This window comes from Octopus sinensis, linkage group LG10 (genome assembly GCF_006345805.1).
Source record: "Octopus sinensis linkage group LG10, ASM634580v1, whole genome shotgun sequence".
Lineage (NCBI taxonomy): Eukaryota > Metazoa > Mollusca > Cephalopoda > Octopoda > Octopodidae > Octopus > Octopus sinensis.
Window position 1 is genome coordinate 27,885,211 of NC_043006.1, and position 27,993 is coordinate 27,913,203.

The following is a 27,993-nucleotide window of genomic DNA, read 5'->3' on the forward strand; positions in this document are numbered from 1 at the left end:
GTCTTACACGTGTTATTCTGAGCAATTCCAAAGTAAATAATATATTTTTTTTGTAGCTTTACTAGTTATCTCCCCCTTAGTTTTTATTTACTTTTTTATTACCACTTGACTGAACAGTTACTGAAAATACATGCATCCATATATACACATATACACGGAGAGGTTCTGGTGTAGCTGAACGAGAAGTATTGAGATAATTACAAATCGGTACTACTTGAGAACAGTGGCCCGGAAACGAAATTTGCTTGGGGATTCAAACTCAGGTCGGATCTGTTCTACTAAATGTCACCACTCTGTTCTATTTTATTTTTGTTTATTGCCTGTGTTGTATATTACACTTTTTTTTTTGTTTTTTGCTTTTCGATCGCCTCTTTGTACGAGTGGTGAAAACGCACATGAACAAAGAGGCGATCCAAAAGCAAAATAAATAAATAAATAAGCGTATAATATGCAACAGGGGCAGTAAAAAGAAATAAAATAGAACACAGTGGTGACATTTAGTAGAGATGACCCAGAAGTTGTTGCTCTACGATTATTATCGCATACAGTAGCTTTCTTCAGCTGAATACACGTCGTTGATTGGTTAAAGTTACCCAAATACGACAATTAAACACGAAATTTTGTCAAGTAAACCGTGTTCAGCTTGAGAAATGACACCAGTATACGAAGTTTCAAACTGATTAGTTAAAACAGAAATAATGATTAAAAAATCTGTGAGCGAAACTGAAGAGATCCCTTCAGGCCGATTTTTTTCCAACCCTAATATTCAAACAAACAGGTATAATAATATTTTTTTTATTATTATACATGGAAAAGTAATGCTTCAAATCATTCCAAAAATTTTTCAACACTCGCTTGTTTTCGCGATGAAGTTTTTCAAGTGAATGTCTAAAGTCTTTTCATTGTACAAGATTTTATGTACATGCATTACAGCAGAGTGTGTCAGACGATGTTGCAGCATAATTTTGAGCCCAGCTCAATGTTTTAGCAACAAAAATCATCCAGAATAACCTTAATGTCTCTGAAGTGAAGTCGGGAGAAAATCTTTTTGGACATCCTAGTTTTCTGAAACCTAATAATTGATTCGTGTTCCAACAGAGCAATTACATATAATACCAATAAATCTAGAATCTTCAACTTTTCTTTCTGATCTCATGTAGGGTGTTATGAGCATATACCTCTAAGATTTCATTTTGTATGGTATCAAATAGGAAATTAACTCATTATTTAGGCCGCTGACTTCTGCACCACATTCTTTGGCAAATTCTATGAGATTTATAGTTTCCTGTGACACATGTTAACATTCTCTTCAAAGATGGAACTAGAAACTTTTATCTTTTACTAAGGATATTCTTTGATCTTTCAACAATGGAACTGAATTGCTATTATCTTTTACTAAGGATTTCCTTAATTCTCTGATCATGAAAGTGCTAACCACTATTATTTTTCACTAAATATGTTCTTTAATTCTTCAATGAACTGGTAACTAATATTCTTTATTAAAGTTATTCCTGAATTTTCTCTCTCCAAACACGGGATGACATATGATCCATGTGCTCAGCTATTCTAGAAACAACTATAAGAAATTTTACGTATTATTTCTTAATCACTTATTTACTATAACTACTCTGCAGATATGTCTGGATTATAAATTACATGCTCTGAAGTGATACCACATATTTTACTTGTTCCCCTCACTTTCTAATAATATATCAGCCAGCTCAATGATGAACCACTTATAGCCATCTTTGACAAGTTGCTACAACACCTTCATTTCAGATGCTGTTCAAGCTGGAATTTTTGTGGTATACCAACCTGAGCACTTATAGTACATTATTACATTGTGTCATTAGACACAGGTTTTATTCAAAATATACATACATCTATATATAACCAGTGCATCCCAGACAGCTTGAAACATCAATGAGGTGTTTGGTGAAGATGTGGCAAATGAGCACATTGTATGTCGATGGTTTGAGAAGTTCTAGTCTTGTGATTTTACTCTTGAAAATCAGCCTCATGGTAGACCTGTGGCCAAAGTGTATAATGATGAGCTGGAAACTGTAGTGGAAGTGGATACATCTCAAACTACATGTGCGTGGTCTGGGGTCATAATGGAAACTAGCTTGTTTTCTGCACAACCTCAGGTCACATGATGTAGATGTATGCATTGTAACTGAGTCCAAGATGAGTGGACTACAAGCATTCTCGTCTCTCTTGAATGGCTATGAGAAATTTATTTCTCCTAGCTGACAAGGAGGGAGAGCACATGACAGTCTTATTCAGGAACAACTTGGATGTACAGGCAAGTACAGTCTTCCTGGACCCAGAAGGTAGGCTAGTTGTCCAAGATGTGACCCACATGAGTATACAGTCCTTCAGATTGGTAGCTGTCTACGCTCCTAAGGAGGGTAGGCAGTCTGGTTTTTATTGAGACCTGGAGCACTTTCTAATGACGTCAAAATGATAGTTCTGTTAGGTGACTTTAACACTATCTTCGATGCATGAGTGAATAGTGTTGGCTTGACTGATAGGAAGGGAAACCCTAACCTCAAGGGTCTGCTAGAGAGCTATAATCTAGTGTGATAAATAGTGGGTCGCAACTCTAAAAAGTTTGGGAACCACTGTGTTAGAGAATATATTTGTGCATTTTTCCTATCATAAGCACTAGAAAGACAATTATATCCCCAATATGACTAAAAGGACCTGGTCACCCCACTTCTCTGCTCATTCGTCAGCCTCTTTAAAGAATGAGAAGCATGAGTGATAGACACATAACTGGAGGCATAAATAATAGTGATGAGAGGGGATGTATGATAAGAGTAGAAGTTATAGGAATACTCAGTATTCTAAGATAGATATGTATTTTCAAGTTAACATAACCAAAATGGCAGGGAATGAAGTCTATGTGACCTTTGAATTAGATTAATAACAGAGACCTTGAATGTTTGGTAAATAAGGAGGAGGATTCTGATAGTAGAGAAACTGAAACATATAACAGGAAGTACATGAGGGAAGGGTGAAAGTAGAGTGGTTCAATGAAGACACCTATACATAGGCTTCAAGATGGGTCAAAGGGGTTGAAAAGTAGAGATGAACAATTGTGCGCTGAGCTTTGTATCAGTGTGTGCATGTATGCACACACTAAACACATATGCACATGCACACACACGCATACATGTAATAATGATAGAAAGATTGAAAGGAGGTAAGAGAGATAGTTTTATTTTTACTCTGTAGATATCAAATGAATCCGGATTCTCGACTTTATATTGTTTATTATTTCTATATAGTTCTAATTTCAGTTATTTAAGCAAATGTCTCATTTTCACTTCCTTTCATTATTTCCATTTTGTATTGTGTGACCACTTCAGATATGTGGCCTAATTCATTACTAATACAACTTGATATTATGTTTACTCCGTTACATATCTAAATTGCCTGTACGTAAAGTGGGTGTTTGACTTAATCTATCTTTCACTTAAGTACCACTACTTGGTAAAGGAATCTACTCTGTCACAAGCAATCAAGCAAAGTCTCTAATCTGAGAAAAACTTCATTCAATTAGTCATGGAGTTCCTGAAAAGAGGTCATGAGCACTGCCCTTTCTCTTTTGACAAAATCATTAAAACAAAAACAAAAGAGAAAGAGAAAATGGTAATAACATTTAGGATGAGATCAGATCTTAGCATGTTGAGTCTTGTGATAGAGGCAATAAGATGATCAGGGGTATTGATATGCTGTATTAATGGCACATATACAAGCATGAGGAAACAGATGTCAAAGCCCAGGTTGTGGAGTCAAAGTCAGTACATTTCTGCTGGCTCTGATTCTAACTCCAGCTAAATGTGAATTGTAATAATAAAATGATGCTAATTTGTCTGTTTTGACTGATGACGACGACAAGGATGGTGGTGGTGGTGGCAATAGACATTGGCAGTGGTGATGGTTATGATAACTGTTTTTTGGCATTGAAAAATAATCAAAACTGATTTAAGGGTTTCCATGAAGGAGATTCTTGGAGAAGGAATTCTGTTTATAAAAATAAAATGTTAAGAAACTTTGGGATTTGGAATTTTAATCTAACCCTTCTTCTATAAATATAGCATTTCTGTAATAAATATTGATTTCAACTTTTAGCACAAGGCCAGCAGTTTTGGGGGAATAGGTAAGTCAATTACATTGACTCCAGAACTCAATTGGTACTTATTTTATCGACCCTGAAAGGATGAAAAGCAAAGTCAACTTTGGTGGAATTTGAACTCAGAACATGAAGATGGATGAAAAACTGCTAAGCATTTTGCTCGGTGTGCTAACAATTCTGCCAGCTCACCACCTTATTTCTTTAATAAATACTGAAAGAAAAGACTTTCCAATCTTTAACAATATTTTTTATTCATTTATGTTTTATTTTGAAACAAAGCTTTAATCTCAAAAACAATTGTTTATGTATCTACACAGGTTATGTATCTCATTACTATATTTCTTTTAAAATTATTTGCCATAATACTTTAGGTATCTTTTGGTTTTAACTTTTATTTCTTGTATATTTTTGAAATGGTAAATAAAGATGTTCCTGATTTTCTTTTGTAGCATTTTTATAGTTTATTTATTTTACATCCATTTATTTCATTGCCTTTTGACCAAAACAGCTTCTGTTTAAAAATGTTCTGTGTTTTGTCTTATGCTTAATTGTTTGTTTGTTTTCATTTAATAAATTATATATAAAAGTCACAATAGTATAGCTATAGCATTTAAGCTTGACATTAACAGATTAGGGTGCTAAAGGTAGTCTGATTATTCACAGTGGTCATGTATGTTGTGTGCTTTTACTTAATATAAGAAATATATGAGTAGTCTAATTACTAACAGAGGAGTTAGAGAGTCAGAGTGAGAGTTTTTCCTGGACTTCTTTCCACTTGTTTAATCAACTGTAAAACCACTTTTTATGAAGCTGGAAAAAAGGTGATATTCATGACCAGCTTATATTTGTCTAGTTCAAGTAAGAGTTGTCCATTGGAATATTAATTAATTCATACTGATTTCAAATTTTGGCTCAAGGCCAGCAATTTCATAGGAGGAGTACATCAATTACATCGACCCCAATATTCAACTGGTACTTATCTTATCAACCCTGAAAGGATAAAAGGCAAAGCTGACCTCGGCAGAATTTGAACTCAGAAGACAGACAAAATAGTAGCATTTCATCCAGCATGTTAATGATTCTGCAAGATCCCCACCTTATCAGTTAATTAATATTTATAATATTAATATACTAGAGTGCTTATTTGTTATCTGACAAGTAAACTCTGAAAGTATACTTTTGCTACCATGAGTAATGTTAGAAAGAATGGCATAAATGCAAAAGTTATAATTTAACTTCTCTAAAACTTAAAATATATTTGGCGAATGGTGCAGGTGAGGTTGTGTACGTTTCAAGTGAGGGTATACTTTTAGGTGCATGCACGTGGGTGTGCGGGTGCGCATGTGTAGGTATGAACATGCGCGCTTACATGAATACTATGAACTTTTTTACTCTCTCCTCTCACTTAGTGGTCATTCAAATAGCTCTTTTGTATTAATAACGGTCAATCACACAGTAATTTCCCTTTGTATAATGGTCATTTTTCATAGCATTTTTTCCGATGGCCAGATAACTGAAGAGATGGCGGCGTGGATTTCCACCTCGGCATCCGAAACTCTGAGTTTTATCATGGCTACCGAATGATTGTCACATATTACATTTATAGATAAATTCCTCTATTTACATAATATTGAGGTCTCTTTCATTCTTTTGTTGTCTTACAATTTTTATCAATATATATATATATATATTGATAAAACGGTAAGATAACAAAAGAAAGAAAGAGACCTCAATATTATGTAAATAGAGGAAATTTATCTATATATATATATACATACATATACATGATGAGGCTATAGTTGAAGACACTTGCCCAGAGTGCCATGCAGTGGGACTGAATGTGGAATCATGTGGTTGGAAAGCAAGTTTCTTACCACACAGCCATGCCAGTTGTTAAGCGTCCCACCTATGAGGGATTGATGCTAGATGTGTCAAACCAAAAGTGATTAATAAAAATTCTCATATATTTCATCTTCTGTCTTTCATTTACCATACAATTATATATATATAAATATATATATATATATATATATATATATATATATACATATATTTAGTGTAGGAAGAAATAGAGCTGAACGAAGATTTAACAAGATTCCCTTTTATTATTTTCTACATATGTTTCAAAGGCTGCAAAGTCCCTAATTCAGATTGAATAAGGAGACCAATTTGCAGCCTTCTCTTCAGGAAAATCCAGGAACTTAATTCTCCAACAAAATGCACAGCCGGGCTCCTCGCGAGCATTTGTTGAAAAGCTTGCTGTGCATTTTGTTGGAGAATTAAGTTCCTGGATTTTCCTGAAGAGAAGGCTGCAAATTGGTCTCCTTATTCAATCCGAATTAGGGACTTTGCAGCCTTTGAAACATATGTAGAAAATAATAAAAAGGAATCTTGTTAAATCTTCGTTCAGCTCTATTTCTTCCTACACTAAATATATAAAACTTCAAATTTCCGCACTAAGGCACGGGTTTGAGACCCCATGGTCGTAACCTCAACCGTGATTTTTCTGTTGTGATTTTTGCTACCCAGGTATCGGTTATCATTTGAATAATCCGTAACAAGATAATTCATTTATCCATTTCAATAATTATATATATACATATATATATATATATATATATATATATATATATATATAATATATATATATATATGGTTGAAACATGTAAAAGATTATATATGTGTATATATATATATATATATATATATATATAATATATATATATATAATATATATATATATATATATATATATATATATACACATATATAATCTTTTACATGTTTCAACCATTAGATTGGGCCTATGTTGGGGGGGGGGGGGGCACTGTCGTGAAGAATTTTAGTCAAATGAATCAAAACCTGTACCTATTTTTTAAAAACCTGTTACTGATTCTATCTGTCCCTTTTGCTGTACTACTAGGTTATGGAGATGTAAACACACCAACATCAGTTGTCAAGCATTGGTGGGAAACAAGCACAGACACAAAGTACAGAGACACACACACACACACATTCATCCTCTGGGTTGTTCAATTTTTCTCAACTGATCAATGGACCATTTGAGTAAACCAATCAATGAACAAACTTATAATGATTATCATAATCAGCTGTAAGTCAAATTTACTACAATATTCAGCAGAAGCAACAAAACTGCTTCTGCTAAATGTTAATAAGAATATACATATATTTATATTTTGAGTTTTATTTTTACTGTTTGCATCACCATACCTGTTTGTGTGTGTGTGTGTATGTATGTATATATATATGTGTGTGTATATATATATATATATATATATATATATATATATATATATATATATATATATATATACCATAAGCTTATTTCAGTTTCCATCTACCAAATTTACTCACAAGGCTTTGGTCAGCTCAAGGCTCTAGTAAAAGTCACTTGCCTAAGGTGCCATACAGTGGGACTGAACCCAGAATCATGTAGTTGGGAAGAAAAATTCTTACCACACACACATGCCTGCGCCTGCAAAGTATATAAATATATATTTATATATAAAAGATATATGTAAAAGTAATTTGCAAATTGACAATTCATTTTGAAATATTGACAAAAATATTATAAGAACATTTACAAAAGAACTACTCTGTTATTTACTTCTTACCCAATCTCTATTGATTCTTCTCTCTAAGTATGGTTTATGTGCAACATTTCCACTCATTGCTTCCAACCAAGTCTAATATGGACACTCATCTTGCACCTCTCTTGTTGACTCTTTCTGTATTTCTGTTTTACTCCCCACCCTTATTTCTATATAACCAACCAATCATCCACTGAACATTTGTATTGGCCATTATTTAATAGAGATTATAATATATTATTATTTTTATGGTTAGAGGAGGAAAGGCAATCATCATGACCATTTTTAGTGTTTTTGAGACTTGTAGCAGAAAGGGAAGAAGAAATAATGATCAATAGTTTAGATTTATACAGGAGGAAACTTGGTCTGAATACTTGCAACTGTCCTGGGCCCAAACAACAACAATATGACATTTTCTTACTGCTTTAACTCTCTTGATTCCAACCCACATGAGACCACCTCTGGTCTTATGATACAAGTATTTTGCTCTGAAGTGATCTAAATTTAAAACTTTCAATTAAAATTTCATGTTAAATTTATGTTTCAAACACTAGCTTCATAATGAGAAAATTATTTTACTAAACTCTTTATTATTTTCAAAATTTATCAAAACAAAAGGCAGCACATTGTAACAGCAATATAGTAAAAAAAAAAGGGTTAAAGTAATATAAATTAAAATGTTCCACCAAAATTTGATGTTAATTTATATTCCAAACACTAACTTGATTGTGACAGAGTAATTTTACTTAATTCTTCTTTTATTTTCAAATTTAATTGAAACAAAGACAATGTCTTTCAACAGAGATACGTAGCAGCAGATTAAAAAAAAAACTTACCAATCTTGTTGGATTAAGGATATTTGTAACAAAATTCTGATTTTCCACCGTTTAAGATGTTTCATATGTAAATCAAGCAATATATCTTACCAAGTGTCATAATACAATGTGATAAGTAAGGTTTGGATTCATAGAAATGCAGTTTGCCAGCATTGCCACATAAGAAGTGTGCTGCTATCACTGTTTGTTTGAAGATAAATTATTTGTAGTTTTTCACATTTTCTTTTCAAATTAAGATGCTGCTTTGTTAACAAGGGAATGAGATGTAATCTAGAACATTTGCAGATCAAAGTACATATTTACATAGCAACATATTATGTACACAGAAACAACACGTGTTGAATAATATATTATATTTTAAGATAGAGTAATGAAATAAATATTCTATGTTTAAAGTACAATAGATTTTAAAATAGTAGGAAACATTAAATAATTTGAAAAGTATTTGTAGTATGACATTTTTTTTCCACTACAAGCGACTCACTGCCCTTGCAGGCAAAGTCTTGGCACTGCTCATGTCTCAGCAGCCAACATTGCATCTCAAGCACTTTGACTTTTGCATCCTGTGATTTCCAGTTTGCCAGACAGTTGTTATCACATGTGCAGGTCAGACGTTCTGTTTCTCAGACTATTTACATTTCTTAACTTTGCCTCACCAGTGACTGTTCCAGAGAATAGACTTATGTTGTTATAGACACTGCATTCACATTTTCTCTCTTTCTGTATCATTGTACATATATACTTTGTTCTATTTGATTGGACACCTTTCTTTGCTGAATGTTTTCCTTGTACATACTTGCATTGTATTTTTTTTTTCAATTGTTCATGCTACTGTTTTGACATGGTTCGTTCTTCTTTACTCTTTTGGTGCACACCTACACTGCCTACACTACTCTTAATTGATTGCTTCCGCTCTAAGTGGGGGAGCCTCTGTAAGCACAGTTACCCCACTTGACAGCAGGTTTAAAACAAGCTTGCTAGATGGTGTCAGAGTGTGAGATTCTAACACGTGGCTTTAAGACTTTTGCTTTCTGCATTGGAACATGAGACTGTGAAGATGTAACTTAACTGGCTCTTTCTCACACCACACACCAGTAGCAGCTAACAAACAGGAGAAGACTATGCCTCCATGCATGAAACCATTTTCATTTATCATTCAGCTTGTGTATATAAGTATGGCCACATATAAAGTCACAGCCTTGTTTTATGTATTCCTTATACTAGGTTTCTTGTCAAATGATATTACAGCCTTCTGAATAGAGTCACATTAGATTGATCCACAACCTATCCATCTATAAATGCTACATTGTTGAAATATGCAAATGAAATCAAGTTGTACCTTGAGATAAAAAGAGAAGATCCTATATGCTATAGATCTTTCCTGCAATCAGACCTGGACACAATGCAGCAATGGATTACCAATTGACAACTTAAGCCAGCTGTGGACAAGTGCACTATCATTCATTTTGGAAGGCAAAACCCAACTTTTACACACTTCTTCAACAACACCAATCTTAAGAAGTGTTAGTGAATATGAACTGGGTATTATTGTCAATAACGATTTTCATTGGACAACCATAAGTGCTGGTGGCACCAAAAAAGAGCAGTCCGTATATATCGTAAAGTTGTTGGCCTTGAGAAGTGCATCCAGCTGTGGAAACACTTCCAAAATAAACAACAGAGCATGATGCAGTCCTTGGACTTGTTGGATCCTGTCAAACCAACAAACCTATACTAGAAGGGAACAATATATACATACGTGTGTGTGTGAGTGTGTGTACATACATTTATACACAAACTTCAGAATTTAAATGAAGTATTTAATAAATAAAGGAAGGGAGGTAAAAAAAATTTATAAACTGAAAGCAAATTTAAAATTGAAAGAAAAAATCATTACTTCCTGGTATTTTTTGTTTTCTGCTAATTTTTAATATATTTTAGATTTTATCATAAACTTATTTTGGAATAGATTTTAAAATATTATTAGAAATTTATTACTCGCACATTTCACTTTTTTCCATATTAGGACTATGTTATTATTTTCTTGTAATTGTTTACTTTAAGTACATTTTCATAATCATATTATGAATTTTTTACATTTCTTTCCGTCAGGTCTTCTAAATGGCAAATCTTAAATGTGAAAACCGAAATTTCTTTTTTCATCAGTGCCTTCCAGCTTTTGTATATCCCGTTTACGAGTATTCACGAAAACAGACGAACTTCTGGAGCCATGTTATAACATTTCTCCATTGTCGAAATTCCACATGGATGAAAGCAGAATACAGGTAAAGATATTTACTTAATTCTTTTTATCAATCGCTAATTATTTTCTCTTATCTAAATTAATATACATTAATTCTATGATGTAAGTTTTATATGACGTTTGGAACTAATTAAATGGGACAATCAAGTAGTTCCGTGTGGGCATGTTTTCGTTTTATGATCGTCGTATGGCAGATAAAGATGAAAACATTTTATCGTAACTGATTTCATATCTTCTTTCTTTGTTGGGTGATTTGTAAGAATTGTCTTGGACCTGCTTTGCTATATCTGTCCAGGATCAATACAGTTATCTTAATAAAGACGAACAAACGAAGGAGCCTTTACGCAGCCATTTCACATACTAGAAATAGCAACTAAATCTCTTTTAAATTGTACCCTTAAGTCGGTATGGTGCTATTTAAGAAAGATTTAGTTGCTATTTCCAGTATGTTAAGGATACCCTGAGTAATGTAGTACTAGACATGTCCTTAAAAGGCGTATTGTTCATGGCTGGAGTGCCTTTATATATTGATATTTGTAAACAAGGTTGATCTCAGGCTAAACAGACTTCATCTGCTAGAAACAGCAGGCAGCCAGAGCTTTCTCAAGCCACGCCCTGCAATTCTAAAAGAAAGAAAGGACATTTTACATAATGGGGTCCCATATAAGGCGATCTTTGAATATAACTCGCAACTTTCACTTTCTCAAACTTTAGCTGGTATCAGTTGGAAAGTTCCCTTAAGAGAGAGAGTTTAATCACGGTTGGGGGGGGGGGGTAAATATACAACAAACAGTAAAATACTGGAGATTAATTCTAGTGATTACACCCCCACCCCCACTCCATAGTTTTGTACAAAATTAGACTGGTACGTGAGGATCAAAGCAAAACAATAACAATGGATGGTTGACCCGGTTTTGATTCTCGGTTGTAGCCATATTAATTTCATTTTGTAAAGGTATAATCGTCCCAGTTTTGGGAACATAATCAAGTAATGATTATGTAGATAGTTGCTGGAAATAGCTATATATATATATATATATATCATCATCATCGTTTAAAGTCCGCTTTCCATGCTAGGATGTGTTGGACGATTTGACTGAGGTCTGGCGAACCAGATGGCTGCACCAGACTCCAATCTGATCTGGCAGAGTTTCTACAGCTGGATGCCCTTCCTAACGCCGACCACACACACACATATATATATATATATATATATATATTATATATATATATATATATATATATATGTGTGTGTGTGTTTGTGCATATATGTATGTAGTCTGTTGGAGTATTTCAATTGATCAAAATGTAAACTCTATAATGTTCATATTGCCCTGAAGATCTTACACCCAGACTACTCAAAATGCAAACTTTTATTATTATATATGTTTCGTAATTTAAATTGAGTGCGACGTGAAACAATTGTAGGCAATGTTAAATAATTAGGAGTGGCTGTGTGGTAAGTAGCTTGCTAACCAACCACATGGTTCCGGGTTCAGTCCCACTGTGTGGCATCTTGGGCAAGTGTCTTCTGCTATAGCCTCGGGCCGACCAATGCCTTGTGAGTGGATTTGGTAGACGGAAACTGAAAGAAGCCTGTCGTATATATGTATATATATATAAGTGTGTGTGTATATGTTTGTGTGTCTGTGTTTGTCCCCCTAGCATTGCTTGACAACCGATGCTGGTGTGTTTACGTCCCCGTCACTTAGCGGTTCGGCAAAAGAGACCAATAGAATAAGTACTGGGCTTACAAAGAATAAGTCCCGGGGTCGATTTGCTCGACTAAAGGCGGTGATCCAGCATGGCCGCAGTCAAATGACTGAAACAAGTAAAAGAATAAAAGAATAATCTATATTCATTGGATTTCTCCATTTTCAAACTTATTAATATATATATATTTATATTTATATATGGTGGAAGTCAACTGGTGACTGAGTAAGAACATGTATATGTTCCGAGAGCCCAAAATCTAAGAAGTTACTGTGCATGAATTCATTTTGGGTTGAATAGGTGATGCACAGAACGGAATCCACTTTTCAAAGTAGTCAGCTATAACATGGTACATCAGGGGTCGAGACCATGAGAAACCGACTAGAATGAATTTCAAATGAGAACTTGGGAGTCCTTCACTCCATGTTAGTTGACACATAGCTGGGACCCTAACAGGTGCTACTACCCTGAGTTTGAGTAGACTAAGAACAATAGTAGTCAACAGGTTATCCCACACTTCCCAAAACCTCAGAACTCTCATACTAGAAACTGCATCTGACGTGCGTGTTTGTATGTATCCACTTAGCCTTGTATGTATCCACTGTCCCGTTTTTGTTCCCAACTTTAACCCTCCATAAATATCAAATTTATTTTGGTACTTATGGGGGCAACTCTCTTCAAATACTCGTTTTGTCATTCAATGCTTGTAATTTGGAGTAGATAGACAGTTGACAACTGATGAAGGGTCGTTCTTTATGTTACTTGTCCTGTTTTCCATTTGTTGCTCTTGTTTACCTATTGAACTAATTTGTTTTTGTATTTCATGTTGATTACTTTTGGTGACGTCCTGTACCTATATATGCATATGTGTGTGTATATATATATATATATATATACATATATATATCATCATCATCATTTAACGTCCGTTTTTCATGCTAGCATGGGTTGGACGGTTTGGCCAGGGTCTGGGAAGCCAGAGGGCTGCACCAGGCTCCAGTCTGATCTGGCAGTGTTTCTACAGCTGGATGCCCTTCCTAACGGCAACCATTTCGTGAGTGTAGTGGGTGCTTTTTACGTGCCACCGGCACAGGTATCACAACTACAATTTCCATTTGACTTTTTGATGTTGATGTACTTGATTCAATAGGTCTCCTCAAGCAAAGCAGGTCGCCCTATGATCCAAAGTAAGCATAGCAGGCCATCCTGCGATCCAAGGTACTTTGGATGGGCTGGGGCTTCTATGTTAAGCTGGTGCAGGAAACAGCCATGAACTCACGTTATTGTCGGGTCTTTGCAATCACAGCATATCTCCAGAGGTCTCAGTCTTTCGTCATTGCCTTTGTGAGGTCCAACGTTTGAAGGTCATGCTTCAGCAAAATTTAGATTCAGATGAATATGGTACTTAATTTTGTATGGTATTATCCATATAAATCAAATGGGGTGATTATTATCAAAATAAGCAACAAGGATATCCAAGGTAGAGTAGTACAATTGTTTCATGCTACTTCATTTTATTAAACACTGTAAGTATTACATCAGTTTTAAAATGTTGAGAAGGAAAATGTACAGAAATTTTACGTTGGAAAAATACTTTTTTTTATGAAATTAAATATTTACTAAGACCAGTTTCACTTATGCTAATTAAGATGAAGTAATGATAATGTTATAATTTCATGCTATCATAAGTTTTCATTCCATACCAGCAAGGAAGCTGAATGAGGATTGTTATCTATTACTACTACTATTGTCTGCCAGTAGATGTCAAGGGAACTTCTAGTAAATCAATGCTTATTTTAATTAATTATGAATACATTAACTTTATCTAAGACTTAATTGTTGAATTATATTGAAAAGTCTTAGCAGTTTATTTATTCATTATTATTATTCTTTCAGAGACATCTGTCTGACAGTTCCTTTTGTGATACCAGTTTTGACCAATCCAGTAGTAAGTTAAGAATAACTCTATGTGTGTGTGTGCTCCTTTTGATTCCATTTCCTCACTCTCAATATCATCCCTTCCCACTTTATTATCTACCAATCTGTGCCTTTAGTTATCTCCCCTTCCTCTGAGATAAGTCGTAGGACTGCCATACTTAATTTTTAACATCTCTTTTATTTCCTATCATTCTCATCACCCTGCCATATCTGCTGCCCATGGCTTTCCCCACTCACTATAGCCACCTCTACATACCTCTGTCATTCATCTCTGTCACTGTCTCACCTCAACACTTCCTCACCCTGCACTCGATCTCCATTTCACTTATCCTCTCCCCCTTCCTGAGTCACTCCAATTCTTTTTCTCCTCTCATACTATTTATCATCAACCACTCCTCCACATTAACCTCTACACCCATCTCTAACTATCTGTCACTTTCCTCACGCACACCTATGAAAATCCTCTTTTTTATTTTTTAAATACATTATTTTTAGGATTGTTAGCAATTTAATTTTAATATGGTAGGGTGTGGTCTAAGGAAGATTTAGTTGTTGTTTTTAACAAGTTTAACTCCCTCGTTGGCTTGGAGATTGTTTGTTACTATTAGGTATGCTATCAAACAGCTATTAAAGAATGAATGCTTTTTTGACTCATCCTTTAAAATTCTATCTCTTAGTGTATGTACTGATTGGTAAAAGTGGAGGTGTTTTTATTATTTGGTTAAATTATGTATTTACTTTCAGTGTAGAATATAATTACTCTGGAAGAATTACTTACTTTTGACATTCAGTTCAGTAACATGCTATTATTTATTCTCTTGCACAAACACACATAACTACATTAAAAATATTCAGTTTAGTCATGTCTCTATTCTCATCGCATCTGTAGACTGCTAAGAGAGATGGATATTTGGTATATTGGTTAAAATACACCACATGTCACAGACATACAAAGTCAAACATTCCATTTAACTATATCCATAATTGTCAGCAGATACTATTTATTCCTAATCTGTTTTTAAGTTCTTCAAGTTTTGTGCAATATTTTACAATAATAATGTGAAGCTTCCCTTTTGCTTACATTATTCTATATATATATATATTGTATCTTTGTTTGAAGTATGTCAGCATACATTTCAGTGAATATATTTTTACAATATTTTTTGCTGTAATGTCATAGGAAGGTTAGCAAGGAAAATAGCTTTTGTGTGTGATAGATGCACAGGTACAACAAACACCGAAAATGTACAGGAAATAGACTCCATCAACTGCCATGGGGGTAAGCTAGAGGTAGTAGATAGCTGATTTTATCTAGGTGATCAAGTTAGTAGCATAGCTCTCAGAATAAGATTAGGCTGGACAAAGTTTAGAGAGCTCCTGCCTTTGCTGGCAAGAAAGGGCCTTTCCCTCAGAATGAAGGCAGATTGTATGATACCTGTATACGAACAACTATGCTACATGGCAGTGAAACATGGGCTGTGACAACCAAGGACATGCATAGGCTTGATAGAAATGAAGCCAGTATGCTTTGCTGGATGTGCAATGTCAGTGTGCATGTTCGACAGAGTGTAAAAGTATCTTGAGAGAAAAGTTAGGCATAAGAGGAATCAGATGTGGTGTGCAAGAGAGACAAATGCGCTGGTATGGTCATGTGATGCATATGGACGAGGACAGCTGTGTAAAGAAGTGCCGGTCCCTAACTGTGGAGGGGACCTGTGGTAGAGGTAGACCCAGGAAGACATGGGGTGAGGTGGTGAAGCATGATCTCTGAAATTTGGGCCTTACAGAGGCAATGGCTAGTGATCGAAACCTTAGGTGATATGCTGTGCTTGAGAAAACCCATCAAGCCAAGTGAAATGGCAGTTGTGGCTGATGCTGGTGTCGCATAACCGGCACCTGTGCAGGTGCATGTATAAAACACCTTTTGAGCGCTGAGCTTCACTGAGGCAAAGTGATTGAGCTCCTTTCGAATGTTGGGCCTCACAGAGGCAATGACTGAGACCTTTGGCATTATGTTTTGCTTGAGAAGAAGACTCATCAAGCCAAATAAAATCGCAGTCGTGGCAGATACCGGTGTCACACAAATGGCATCCGTGCCAGTGGTATGTAAAGGCACCTTTTGAGCATTGGGGCTCATGAAGGCAAGGACTGAGATTAATTGGTATTATGCTTTACTTGAGAAAACCCATCAAGCCAAGTAAAACTACAGTTATGGCAGATACCAGTGTCATGCAAATGGCATCTGAGCTGGTGGTATGTAAAAGTACCTATTACACTCTGGGAGTGGTTGGCGTTAGGAAGGGCATCCAGCCATAGAAACCATGCCAAAACAGACTGGAGTCTGGTGCATACTTCCAGCTTGCCAACCCTAGTCAAACTGTCCAACCTATGCCAGCATAGACAACAGACATTAAATGATGATGATGATTAATCCACAGTGTGTTTAATTTCAAAAATTTATTATTGGTATATGCTCAGTTATTTATATATGGTAAATACAGTCTTTTATTTCTATCAATTATTCTACCCCATTAAGTTTGGTATGGTAAAGGTAAAGACCCCTTTGGTCTTCTGTCAGATTTCACATCTATTACTTTGTTTTGTTTTGGGAATACTACTTTTGTAAAGAAGCTTACACAAAAATGTATATATTGATTTATTTCAGTTATGGATGGTGATTTAAAGATTGAAGCAAGTCCAAATGGAAGCCAACGGTTTCCTTTCTCTCACAACAATAGTTCAGGTTCCATTGCACCTGGATGTGTCTCATCTGCATCTTCTGCATACAACACAGGTCAGTTATTGAATGCTTTTCATTATTTCATTTATTGAAACTGTATTAAAACTAATTGAAAGAAAATTAACGTGTATTGATTTGGAATGTGGTTAATTTTATTAAATAAAGAAAAGTTAGAAAGCCATCATAGAGGAAATCTTCAATGCAATCTTATATTAAAAATCAGCAGTTTTTTTCCATTAATTCAATACTTAATCCACTTAATACCTCAACTAAGGCTGCTCTTACTAAAGTGTTTATATTTAAAACTGAAATCTCAATAAAACTTGCATATGATATTTCGGTTGGTCAACACCACCCATATTATATAAGCCAACACCAACATATTAAAATAAAATAGATATACTTCACTAAGCCTCTCCAAAATTTTGATTAGATTGAACTTCAGCTGAAATACAAAGTTACTCATTAAAAATGTATCAATGCTAAGTTTTAACCTTTGTCGTTATCAGGTGCCTTATTCCAGTCTATATACAGGTTTAGGGACTGTATAGGGTATTTAGGCTAAATTCGACCCTTTTTTATGTCTCCCTTTTTCTGGAACAGCTTGATGTATTGGTGAACAGTCAATGACATCGAAAAGCATAAGGATTAAAGATGTAGTTGAGAAAAAGTTAGCTGACACAAGAGAACAGGCAGCCATTTGAATATTGATAAAGAGTTACTTGTATTGTAATGATTCACACCAGGTATCAAAATGCTGACATCATAACTGCTGCTCAATACTCTGTGAACACTGTAAAGGCTCTAAGACATGGCATGGACAATTGCAATGAAGATTACGAAGCTGTGGCCTGACTGAGTCTGCATGCCAGAATTCATCCCCATACATTTGAATAAGATCTTAAGACTCTATTCAGATGGCTATGTGAAGCTGCTGGAGACTGTGGTCCAACACATGCTAGCATAGAAAATGGATGTTAAACGATGATGATATATATGTATGTGTGTGTATATACATACATACATACATATATATGTATATATATAAAGATAAATTAAATAGAGATACTATTGACAATCCAATAATTTATTTATATTATATAACAAACAGTTATTATTAAAAAACCCAAAAGGCCAACAAATTGTTTTGACTTATATGCATTTTCTGATATATATATATATATATACACACACACACACAATAACAGCTCCCTTATATATATAAGTCACTTCAGGGTCATTGTTTAAAAATAGATGAAATTCCATGTGAAAGGATGGCTGGATTGTAAAAATTAATTCAAAAGTCTATGTAATATGAGCATGAGTGTTAACTATTCAACCATGCATCAATTACAATTAGAAGCAACAAAAACACTAACGGACAATACGACCAAGTAAGTGCAATCCACAACCATCGAAACCCGTTCATGTCCAAGAGAGTCCCTCGTCACCACAACATACAACAATAGATAGGTGTGTATATATATATGTATATAATTATCTATCTAGAACTGCAGCAAAACATATATAAACAATTACATCTTCAATACAACTCTTCTATAAATTTAAATTAATTGATATTAAAAGAATTATCTTTAAACAATGACCCTGAAGTGACATATATATATGGGAACTGTTATTGTGTATGTATGTGTTTATATATATATCAGAAAGTGTATATAAGTCAAAACAATTTGTTGACCTTTTTGGTTATTTTAATAATTGTTTATGTTATATAATATTATGTTATATTATATTCATAGTATATTATGTAATATTATAATATAAATAAATTATTAGATTGTCAATAGTATCTCTCTAATTTATCTTTGTAATTGTATTATACCCATATTTATATGATATTCAACTGATGTACCAGTGAATTGGATGTTTAATGCACCTTTTGAAGGGACTCTTTTCCTTAGTTTGTTACTATATATACATAGGCACGTACCTACACAAGTACAAGCACGCACATATGTGCCCATACACTCAGATACATATATTCATATAGATGCGTATACACACGCATACACACACACACATACACCCACATATATATATATATACATACACATGTACACACATATACACATGCATACATATATATATACATACATACCCGCACACGTACATATGTGTGCACATATACTCATGTATACGAATACATACACATACAGATGCATATATGCACACATATATATTGTGTATATGTATGTCCCACCATACATACACTCACTCACATCTCAGTACACACACCTACTCATATCCACAGGCATACACTCTCATATATATATATATATATATATGCACATACACAGGCATACACATATATTCATAAACATGTTACCACCTGTACATACACATACACGCATACATATATATATATATATATATTATATATATATATATATATATATATATATATATATACACACACACACACACACATACATGTACATACGAATATGTGCATATATATACATACTTATGCATACTTAAATGTAGACATACATGCACATATTTGCACAAGAATATAAGTACACACTTACATACCTAGTCACTTATGAGTATGTGCTCATGCCCCGGCACACATACATGTGTATATATACACATACAAAACATCTAATGGTAAATTTTTTCACTCTGAAGAGATTATGCTCAGAAGTAACTTAATATTTAATTAATTCACTTTGTATGATTGAAACAGCTTTAAGGAATAACGATCAATTTGTTGTTGATAATAAACTTTAACTTCACAATCTCCATTTTCTTCTTTCTTTATATGAATATAAACTACAGTTTATATATGCACCTGCTATTTTAAGGTATTGAACCAATATTTCCTTGGATGACCCATCCTTTCATGAGACTAATATAATCTCTAATTGAATTATATATATAGGCAGAAGAGTGGCTGTGTAGTAAGTAGCTTGCTTACCAACCACATGGTTCCAGGATCAGTCCCACTGCATGGCAACTTGGGCAAGTGTCTTCTACTATAGCCTTGGGCTGATCAAAGCCTTGTGAGTGGATTTAGTAGATGGAAACTGAAAGAAGCCCATCATATATATATGTGTGTGTGTGTGTCTGTATGTGTTTGTCTTTGTCCCCCCAACATCGTTTGGCAACCAATGCTGGTGTATTTATGTCCCTATAACTTAGCAGTTGGGCAAATGTAACAATAGAATAAGTACTAGGGTTACAAAGAATAAGACCTGGGGTCAATTTGCTCAACTAAAGGCGGTGCTCCAGCATGGCTACAGTCAAATGACTGAAACAAATAAAAGAATATATATATATATATATATATATATATATATATATAAATAATACTTTGTATAATTAGCGTTCAGCAAAAAAAATTTTACTTTACCACACACCGAACTTTTAGAAATAGCAGTCAAAGAATTTAGCTATTTCCTCTACTATAAGAAGAGTCTCCCAGACAATGTATACTCAAAAACAATTCACGCAGCTCTAATTATACAAAGTAATGTTAAATATACTGTAAATGGTCTTTTTATTTACTGAACACTGCTTGGTAAAATTATTAATTACTAATTAATTAATTTTACCCTTATTATTATGTATATATATATATATATAGGTTGGTAATAAGATTTTGCATTTACTTGGAATTTCAAACTATTTTCAGATGATGAAGATAGTGACAGCCGTACTACTATGATGAGTTATAAAGATCGCAGACGAGAAGCTCACACACAAGCTGAACAGAAACGCAGAGATGCTATCAAAGTAATTTCTTTTCATATCTTTTCTTTTTTTGTTATTGTGTAAGTCTGAAAAAGAATATGGTAAAATGAAATGGTAGTGATTAGAATTGGTAGGTGAGCAATGGTCCTTATCAGTGGAAACCAATTTAAATTTAAGCAAGTCAGGTATTATGTTAAGTATGCCATGAGAAGTAGAGACTCCTGCTAAAAGTCTGACTTGAAATGCTTGTCTTTTCTTTTCATGGCACGTTAATATACACCTCTTTTATATATATATATATATGTTCCAAAACATATCACCATACTAAAGGTATATATACTGTTAGAAAGAAACATGCTGTGGAATTGTCTGAGGTAAATTTTATGGAGTGGGCAAGTCAGTTACATCAACTCCAGTACCTGACTAGTGAAGGCGCATGGCTCAGTGGTTAGAGCATTGAACTTACGACCATGAAGTTGGGAGTTCAAATCCTGGACCGGGCTGCGTGTTGTGTTCTTGAGCAAGACACTTTATTTCACGTTGCTCCACTTCACTCAGCTGTAGAATTGAGTTGCCACGTCACTGGTGCCAAGCTGTATCAGCCTTTGCCTTTCCCTTGGATAACACTGGTGACGTGGAGAGGGGAGGCCGGTATGTATGGGCGACTGCTGGTCTTCCATAAACAACCTTGCTCAGACTTATGCCTTGGCGGGTAACTTTTTAGGTGTAATCATTCGTGACCGAAGTGGGTCTCCATAGTACCTGACTGGTACATTTTGTCAATCCTGAAAGAACAAAAGACAAAATTGATTTTGGCGGGATCTAAGCTCAGAATGTAAAAAGTGAGAGTAAATGCTGTTATGCATTTTGTTTGGTGCACTAATGCTCCTACCTTAGGTATTCATAATGTCCTTGGATGGATCCAAACCCCCACCCTTTTGGATAACAACTGTTGTGTTATATAATGCAATTCAGATTTTTGTGTAAGTTATTTTGAGATGCTTTTGTTTTAAATGATATTTTTATAACTTGAAATGATTTTCTTGTTATATACCAAAGCTAAAGTGTATTGAAAATCATTTTCTTTGTTTTGCAGAAAGGTTACGATGACTTACAGACGATAGTGCCAAAATGCCAACAACCTGACAGTTTGGGATCTCAGAAACTTAGCAAGGCATCAGTTTTGCAAAAATGTGAGCTGGTTTTAACATTTGTTGAATGATTTTTTTTTCTTTTCAGTCTTAGCACATTAGTTAAAGGTGGAAGGATAGAATATATTATTACCCCATCCATGGTGTATATACATATATTCTACCACCATACGCCTCTTACTCGCCTCATGCACTATGCCTGTCTCTCCCACTCTCAACTCCTGCAATGCACCCAATCACATGTTATTTCCTGTCTTTTGTTTGTTTACTCTTTCATCATTACTTCTCTGTTACTCTCCTTCTCTTTTTCTACCATCTGTTGTCTACTCCCCCTACCTCCCGCAACTCATGCTGCATTGTTAATCCCCCACCCCATATCCACCATGTTTACTCTTCAGCCCTACTCAAATTTGACAGTTGTTGCCTACTACTCCTCTCATCACCAATTCTTCATCTTTCACTCTGGTTTCAGTCATTTGACTGAGGCCATACTGGAGCACCATCTTTAATACTTTTAAAAGATTTGTTCTGACCTTGGTGCTTAGTCTGGTTCTTAATTTAACAAATGGCTATGTCACTTTTTAGGGAACTATTCCACTTACTAAATACTACCAGGTATTAAACTTAATTTACCATTTAGTCTAGCTGGAAAAGGCAGTGTCTGTAGCCCTTTAGTTATTTCAAGGTGCAGGCATGGTTGTGTGGTTTAGAAGTTTGCATCCCAACCACATGGATTTTGGTTCAGTCCCATTGCATGATACTTTTGGAAAGTGTCTTCAACTATAGCCTGTGACTGGATTTGGTAGATAGAAACTGAAAGAAACCTGTTGTGTGTGTATTTGTGTGTTTTTTGTCTTATTGTCTTGACATCACTTGATAGTTGTAAATGATTATCACTATCATACATTTAATTTGGCAGGTGCTTGGCGGTGTGGGGAAGGGATTGATATTTCGGAATCTATTGTTCCCTGAAATGATAGAAGCATCAGACTTGCCAAAGTACAGAATGCGTGAATGTCCCTATGCCGGACTCTCTCCTCATCACATTGTAAAGGGATGTGGACATTTTCCACGACTGTTTCCCCCCACTGCCAAGAAGACAAATGTTTCAAAGAGATGTACAGTTTGTAAAGCAAAAGGGAAACATAAGGAAACTAGATACCATTGTTCACAATATGATATGCCACCGTGTGTGGTACTCTGTTTTGAACTCTACCACACCAAAGTCAAATTTTTGAATTCATGTGATTGTAAATACTTGAAGTTGATCTGACTTGTGCTGTCAAGTGATCTTATTCAGGAATAATACTATATGAATGTCCTGCACAGGGATATAGTTTAAGTAAATAAACAATACTTGCACTAAAGTGGTTGACTTAAATATACACCAAACATTCTCTTGCACTGAGTGCTGAGCTCAGTTGGCTAAAGTGATTGACGTAAATGTATGCCAAACCCTTGTTGTGTGCTAATTGCTGATTTCAACCAAGATGATTACTGTCAATGCAATCTAGTTGGTTGATAAAAAGAAACCATTGTCATGAGGTTAAAATAATCACAATGAAACAATCTTGATGATAATGGTGAATGTAATAGAAACAAACTTTATTCAATTCTTTAGATATAATACATGCATTAGAACTAAACTATTTTTAATGATTTTATTATTTTTACTTATTCAGCCATAGAATATATTAGCTTCTTGGTGGATCAGAAATCTAAACAGGAGCTGGCTCTTGATACTCTCAGAAAAGAAGTTATGGCTTTGAAGATTATGAAAGCGTAAGTAGCAATCTTTTTATTTCCAATTTTAAAATATTTTAGACTTACAAAACAGCTATGTTGTTATAATGAGTCTCCTCCAAATCTATGTGGTAGAAAGATGAAAGCAAAATGTTTCCTCTAAGCAATGTATAGAACAGTATCAAAGTTATATGAAATTAAGTGTCGGCCTTTCTTTTCTTTTCTAAATATGTAAATATTGAAGATGTACTTGGAAAGTTTGTCTATTCTAGAATGAATGAAATTCGAGAAAGATTATGATGATGATAACAAAATTTCATTGATCTGTTTAATAAATGCTAGGATGAATGCTTAAGAGATATGAAACATAAAAATATGTTTAATATTAGAATTGTTTATGCACAGTAATTGGTATTTTTAGGCTGTCTATTTTCAACTTTAATTGTTAAATATATTTGATTTCTAGCAACTATGAACAAATTTTGAAATCTCACCAAAACACACCTCTTGCTGGACAAAATCAGGTTTCTGACGAAGTCAAATTTCAAGTAGTGAGTAAATTTTCTTTCTAATAACTTTGGTATTGAGTGTGTTACAGGAAAATGTCTCATAGCCTATTGCATCATTGTGGTACCAGTGAAAACTTGTTCTTTACACAGTGCCTGATCATTTTAATTGAACCATAAAGCACAGCTAGATAATTACATGTTAAATCTCACTGCATGGTAACTTTAATCAAGTGTCTTCTACCATAAGTTCAGGTTTGTCCAACACCTCGTGACTGAAATTTAGTTGGGAGTCCTTGGATAATAAATTTAACCCTTTTGATACCAAACCACCTGAAACTGCTCATCATCTCATGATCGTTTAATGTCTGCCTTCCATGCTGGCATGGGTTTGACAAAAGCCAGCCAAGTAGAAGGCTACACCAGGTCTCTGTGTCTGTTTTGGCATGGGTTTTATGGTTGAATGCCCTTCCTAACACCAACCACCCTGCAGAGTGGTTATATAATAAAAAGTTTCAAAATTCACTGAAACAAAAAAGCAATATATTTCTTGAAAATATGCTAAGAAAAAGGTTAAATCATTGGATAAACATTGGCACCTGGTCCTTGGATACCTTTAGCAAAGGTGCACTATTCAAGCTTTCAGGCCATACTTCTGGACTCAGGATAACTTCTTCCCTTTCATCAAATTCTTGAGGCCCTAAAAAGGATTGTGGATGCTGTTCTTCTGATTAATCCATTAAAAGAGACAAAAGTTAAACTTGAAACTGTTGGCATCTTTTAGAATTCAACGAAGAACATAGCTAGTTTAGATTAAAATTTACTTGTATGTTGCTTAAATCGTCTACAGTTTTAAAAGTAATTTTCTATGTTGAGCTTAGAAAACAATATGGCTGTATTGACAAATTAAATCATTATTCATCATCATCATCATTATTTAACATCCACTTTTCTTTGGTTACATAGATCAGATGGAATATGTTGAGACAGATATTCTACAACCCTTAACTGTTTTCAAGCAAGGCAATATTTCCCATGGCTAGACATGTTTCTTATAGAAGATTAGAAACAAATGACACTATTTGTAGAATGGTGATGCTCATTTACAACCATCACATGATGTCAGGATAAGGGTACACGCACATGCTGGATGTCCTTCAGATGGACTGCTTTTAGTTTTCATCTACCAAATCTACACAGAAGGTTTTAGTTGGCCCAGGGCTATAATAAAAGACACTTGCCAACATGTCACACAGTGGGACTAAACCAGAAACCATGTGGTTGAGAAGCAAACTTCTTAACCACACAGCCATACCTATGCACACTCACACATGCATGCACTGACATAGGCTCACACACATACATCACTTAGCCACCTGACCTAAACTTTTTAACTACTACTAACCAGTCATATCTTCATATACACACACAAAGCTACACACTAGTCTCAGGCACATGCACTCAGCCACACAGAAATATACATACACACAATGTGTCTTACCATTTTCCTTACAATATTTTTGTTCTAATTTTATGATTTGTTCATTATTTTATTTTGTTTCTTTACCCCTAAAATTTTAGTTCAAGCAGATTATGGACTCCTTATTCCAGTCTTTTGTATCAGCAGTGTCAGTTAGCAACTTTACTGAACTTTCAACATGTGTGATAAGTTGGTTAGAAGCATATTGCAAACCTAAGGTAAGGCTAATCTTCCTCTCTGCTATTTTTTTGTCATGTCATTTTTGTGGCATTCTCACAAATGGTAAGTATAGCTTCATAGTTCAGAAGTCCAGCTTCACAACTATCTGCTTTGGGAGTTTGTTCCTCTCCACCACCTCTGTGCTGTATCATAAGCAAATGTCTTTTATCATAGTTTTGGGTTCATCAAAGTCCTGTCAATGAAATTTGGGTGACAGAAACTTTTTGGAAGTTCATTGAAAGGACTCAATACCCACTTCCACCAAGGAGACAGTAGCACGCACATGTGTGCATGTTACTATTTCCTTGTCTTTATGTTGTGTGATAGCTACAAATGAGTGTGACCATCTTACAAGCAGAGTCCATTGTTTCCAAACTTCCATGAAAACATGTCTGGCTATGGGAAAATAATTCCTTACTTGAAAACAAGAAGACAGACAGATGATGACAACACCACTGCTGCTGCTGTCGTTGTGCTAGTAGTAGTATATTATAATACAAGCTAGATGTTTTCCCTGCCCCTTCTCAGAGAGTAGTAACTATACATGAAATGAATAGGCTGCCCCATTCAATTCATGCCAGCTTTGTGTGCTGGCATAAAAGAGTATATATGCATATCCATGTGTTTGTACACATCTGAAATTTACTGGTATATGAAGTCACGTCATTTTATGTGAAAAAAAGAAAACCTAATTTTTGCTGAACAGATACCAATAAAATATATACCAGACTGGATCCTGTTGCCATGATTCTTTTTTAACAATTTGTATCAATATTCTGTTGTGTCTGAGAAGAGTCATTTTCTTTTTGTGCCTTATAATGTAACACACTCATCAACAGAACATGCTTCAACACACAAACTCGTATAAAGAATCTTGCAAACCAAATCCAAAACAAAATATTGTATCAATATGTTATTTGTATAACCCTGTGTTATCACATAAATTTTTTTTAATTTTGTTGGAGTATCAATTCCATCTTGATATACCCACACAATCCTGTAATATATTTTATTTCATTTTTTCTTTTTTTTTTCCAGATTTTGAAAGGACTTGTGGTTGGTGTTTTACAGCAGGTTTCTAATCAACCAAATATCAACCAGTAAACACTTTCTTTGTGTGAATAAGAAGGCTGAAAACTATTTTCTCTGCTTTGTAGCTGAGCCCAGATTGAATTATGAAAACTTATTAATACTGGTTAATGGGCCATTGCTGTTTTAATTTCATCTTCCATATCCTGTCTTAATGATTTTACTTCTGAAAGAACAGTTTCTAAGTATTGAATTACAGCAGTGACTTTTAATGACTGCAGTGTTATTCAAACATTTTGCAATAACCATTATAGGTGCTGCATTTTGCTCACAAATTTAAACTGACCAAACAATTTTTTTTGTCATGTTTCTGAATATAGATATTTTATATTTAAATTTTATTAAAATCTATAAATTATATTTCAATGTTTCTTTTAATAACTTTAAATATTACCCACCCTTTCTGATCCTTCATTCCTATTTGTCTCACATTGTATTTTGAGAGTACACCCTCACCATCTTTCTTCTCTCTTTCCACCTTAGGAAACCATGTGTCTCCTCTTCAATAAGACGTCTATTCTTGTCTTATCATAGTCTAACATCTCAATGCCTGATATAAGGTCACCTCCTTCAATACTACGCTCTCACTCAGTTGAAGGGGTCTTGTCTTGCAAGTTACTTAGTGACCTCAATAGTGCTAGTGCCATGAAAAAAGCACGCAGTAAACTGGTTGGCATTAGGAAGAGTATCCAACCATAGAAACCATGCCAAAGCAGACATTAGAGCTCAGCACAGTCCTCTGGTTTATTAGATCCTTTTAAATCATTCAACCCTTGCTAACATAGAAAACAAGCGTTAAATGATGACGACAACTAAGCATTGTAAGAACAAGAAGTACAGATT

The 27,993-nt window shown here is 34.5% G+C and overlaps 1 protein-coding gene across 2 annotated transcripts; it reads left to right on the forward strand.

Moving 5' to 3' along the window:
* Nucleotides 1-16: 16 nt before the first annotated feature.
* On the forward strand, nucleotides 17-27,510 carry LOC115216447 (max-like protein X). 2 transcript variants are annotated; one of them, XM_029785788.2, is made up of 10 exons: nucleotides 17-32; nucleotides 10,758-10,876; nucleotides 14,464-14,515; nucleotides 17,171-17,299; nucleotides 20,904-21,004; nucleotides 22,059-22,155; nucleotides 23,796-23,895; nucleotides 24,323-24,407; nucleotides 25,944-26,060; nucleotides 27,100-27,510. In XM_029785788.2, coding segments are annotated over exons 1-10 (867 nt in total). In that variant the 5' UTR covers nucleotides 17-31; the 3' UTR covers nucleotides 27,166-27,510. The 2 variants fall into 2 exon arrangements, with proteins under 2 accessions (XP_029641648.2, XP_029641649.1); XM_029785789.2 differs by lacking the exons at nucleotides 17-32; nucleotides 14,464-14,515 and having other exon boundaries at nucleotides 10,774-10,876.
* Nucleotides 27,511-27,993: the final 483 nt, after the last annotated feature.

Coding starts and splice junctions, on each gene's coding strand:
- LOC115216447 (XM_029785788.2), top strand. Junction 17,300..20,903: donor ATCTTCTGCATACAACACAG/GTCAGTTATTGA, acceptor AACTATTTTCAG/ATGATGAAGATAGTGACAGC. Junction 21,005..22,058: donor AACGCAGAGATGCTATCAAA/GTAATTTCTTTT, acceptor TTTGTTTTGCAG/AAAGGTTACGATGACTTACA.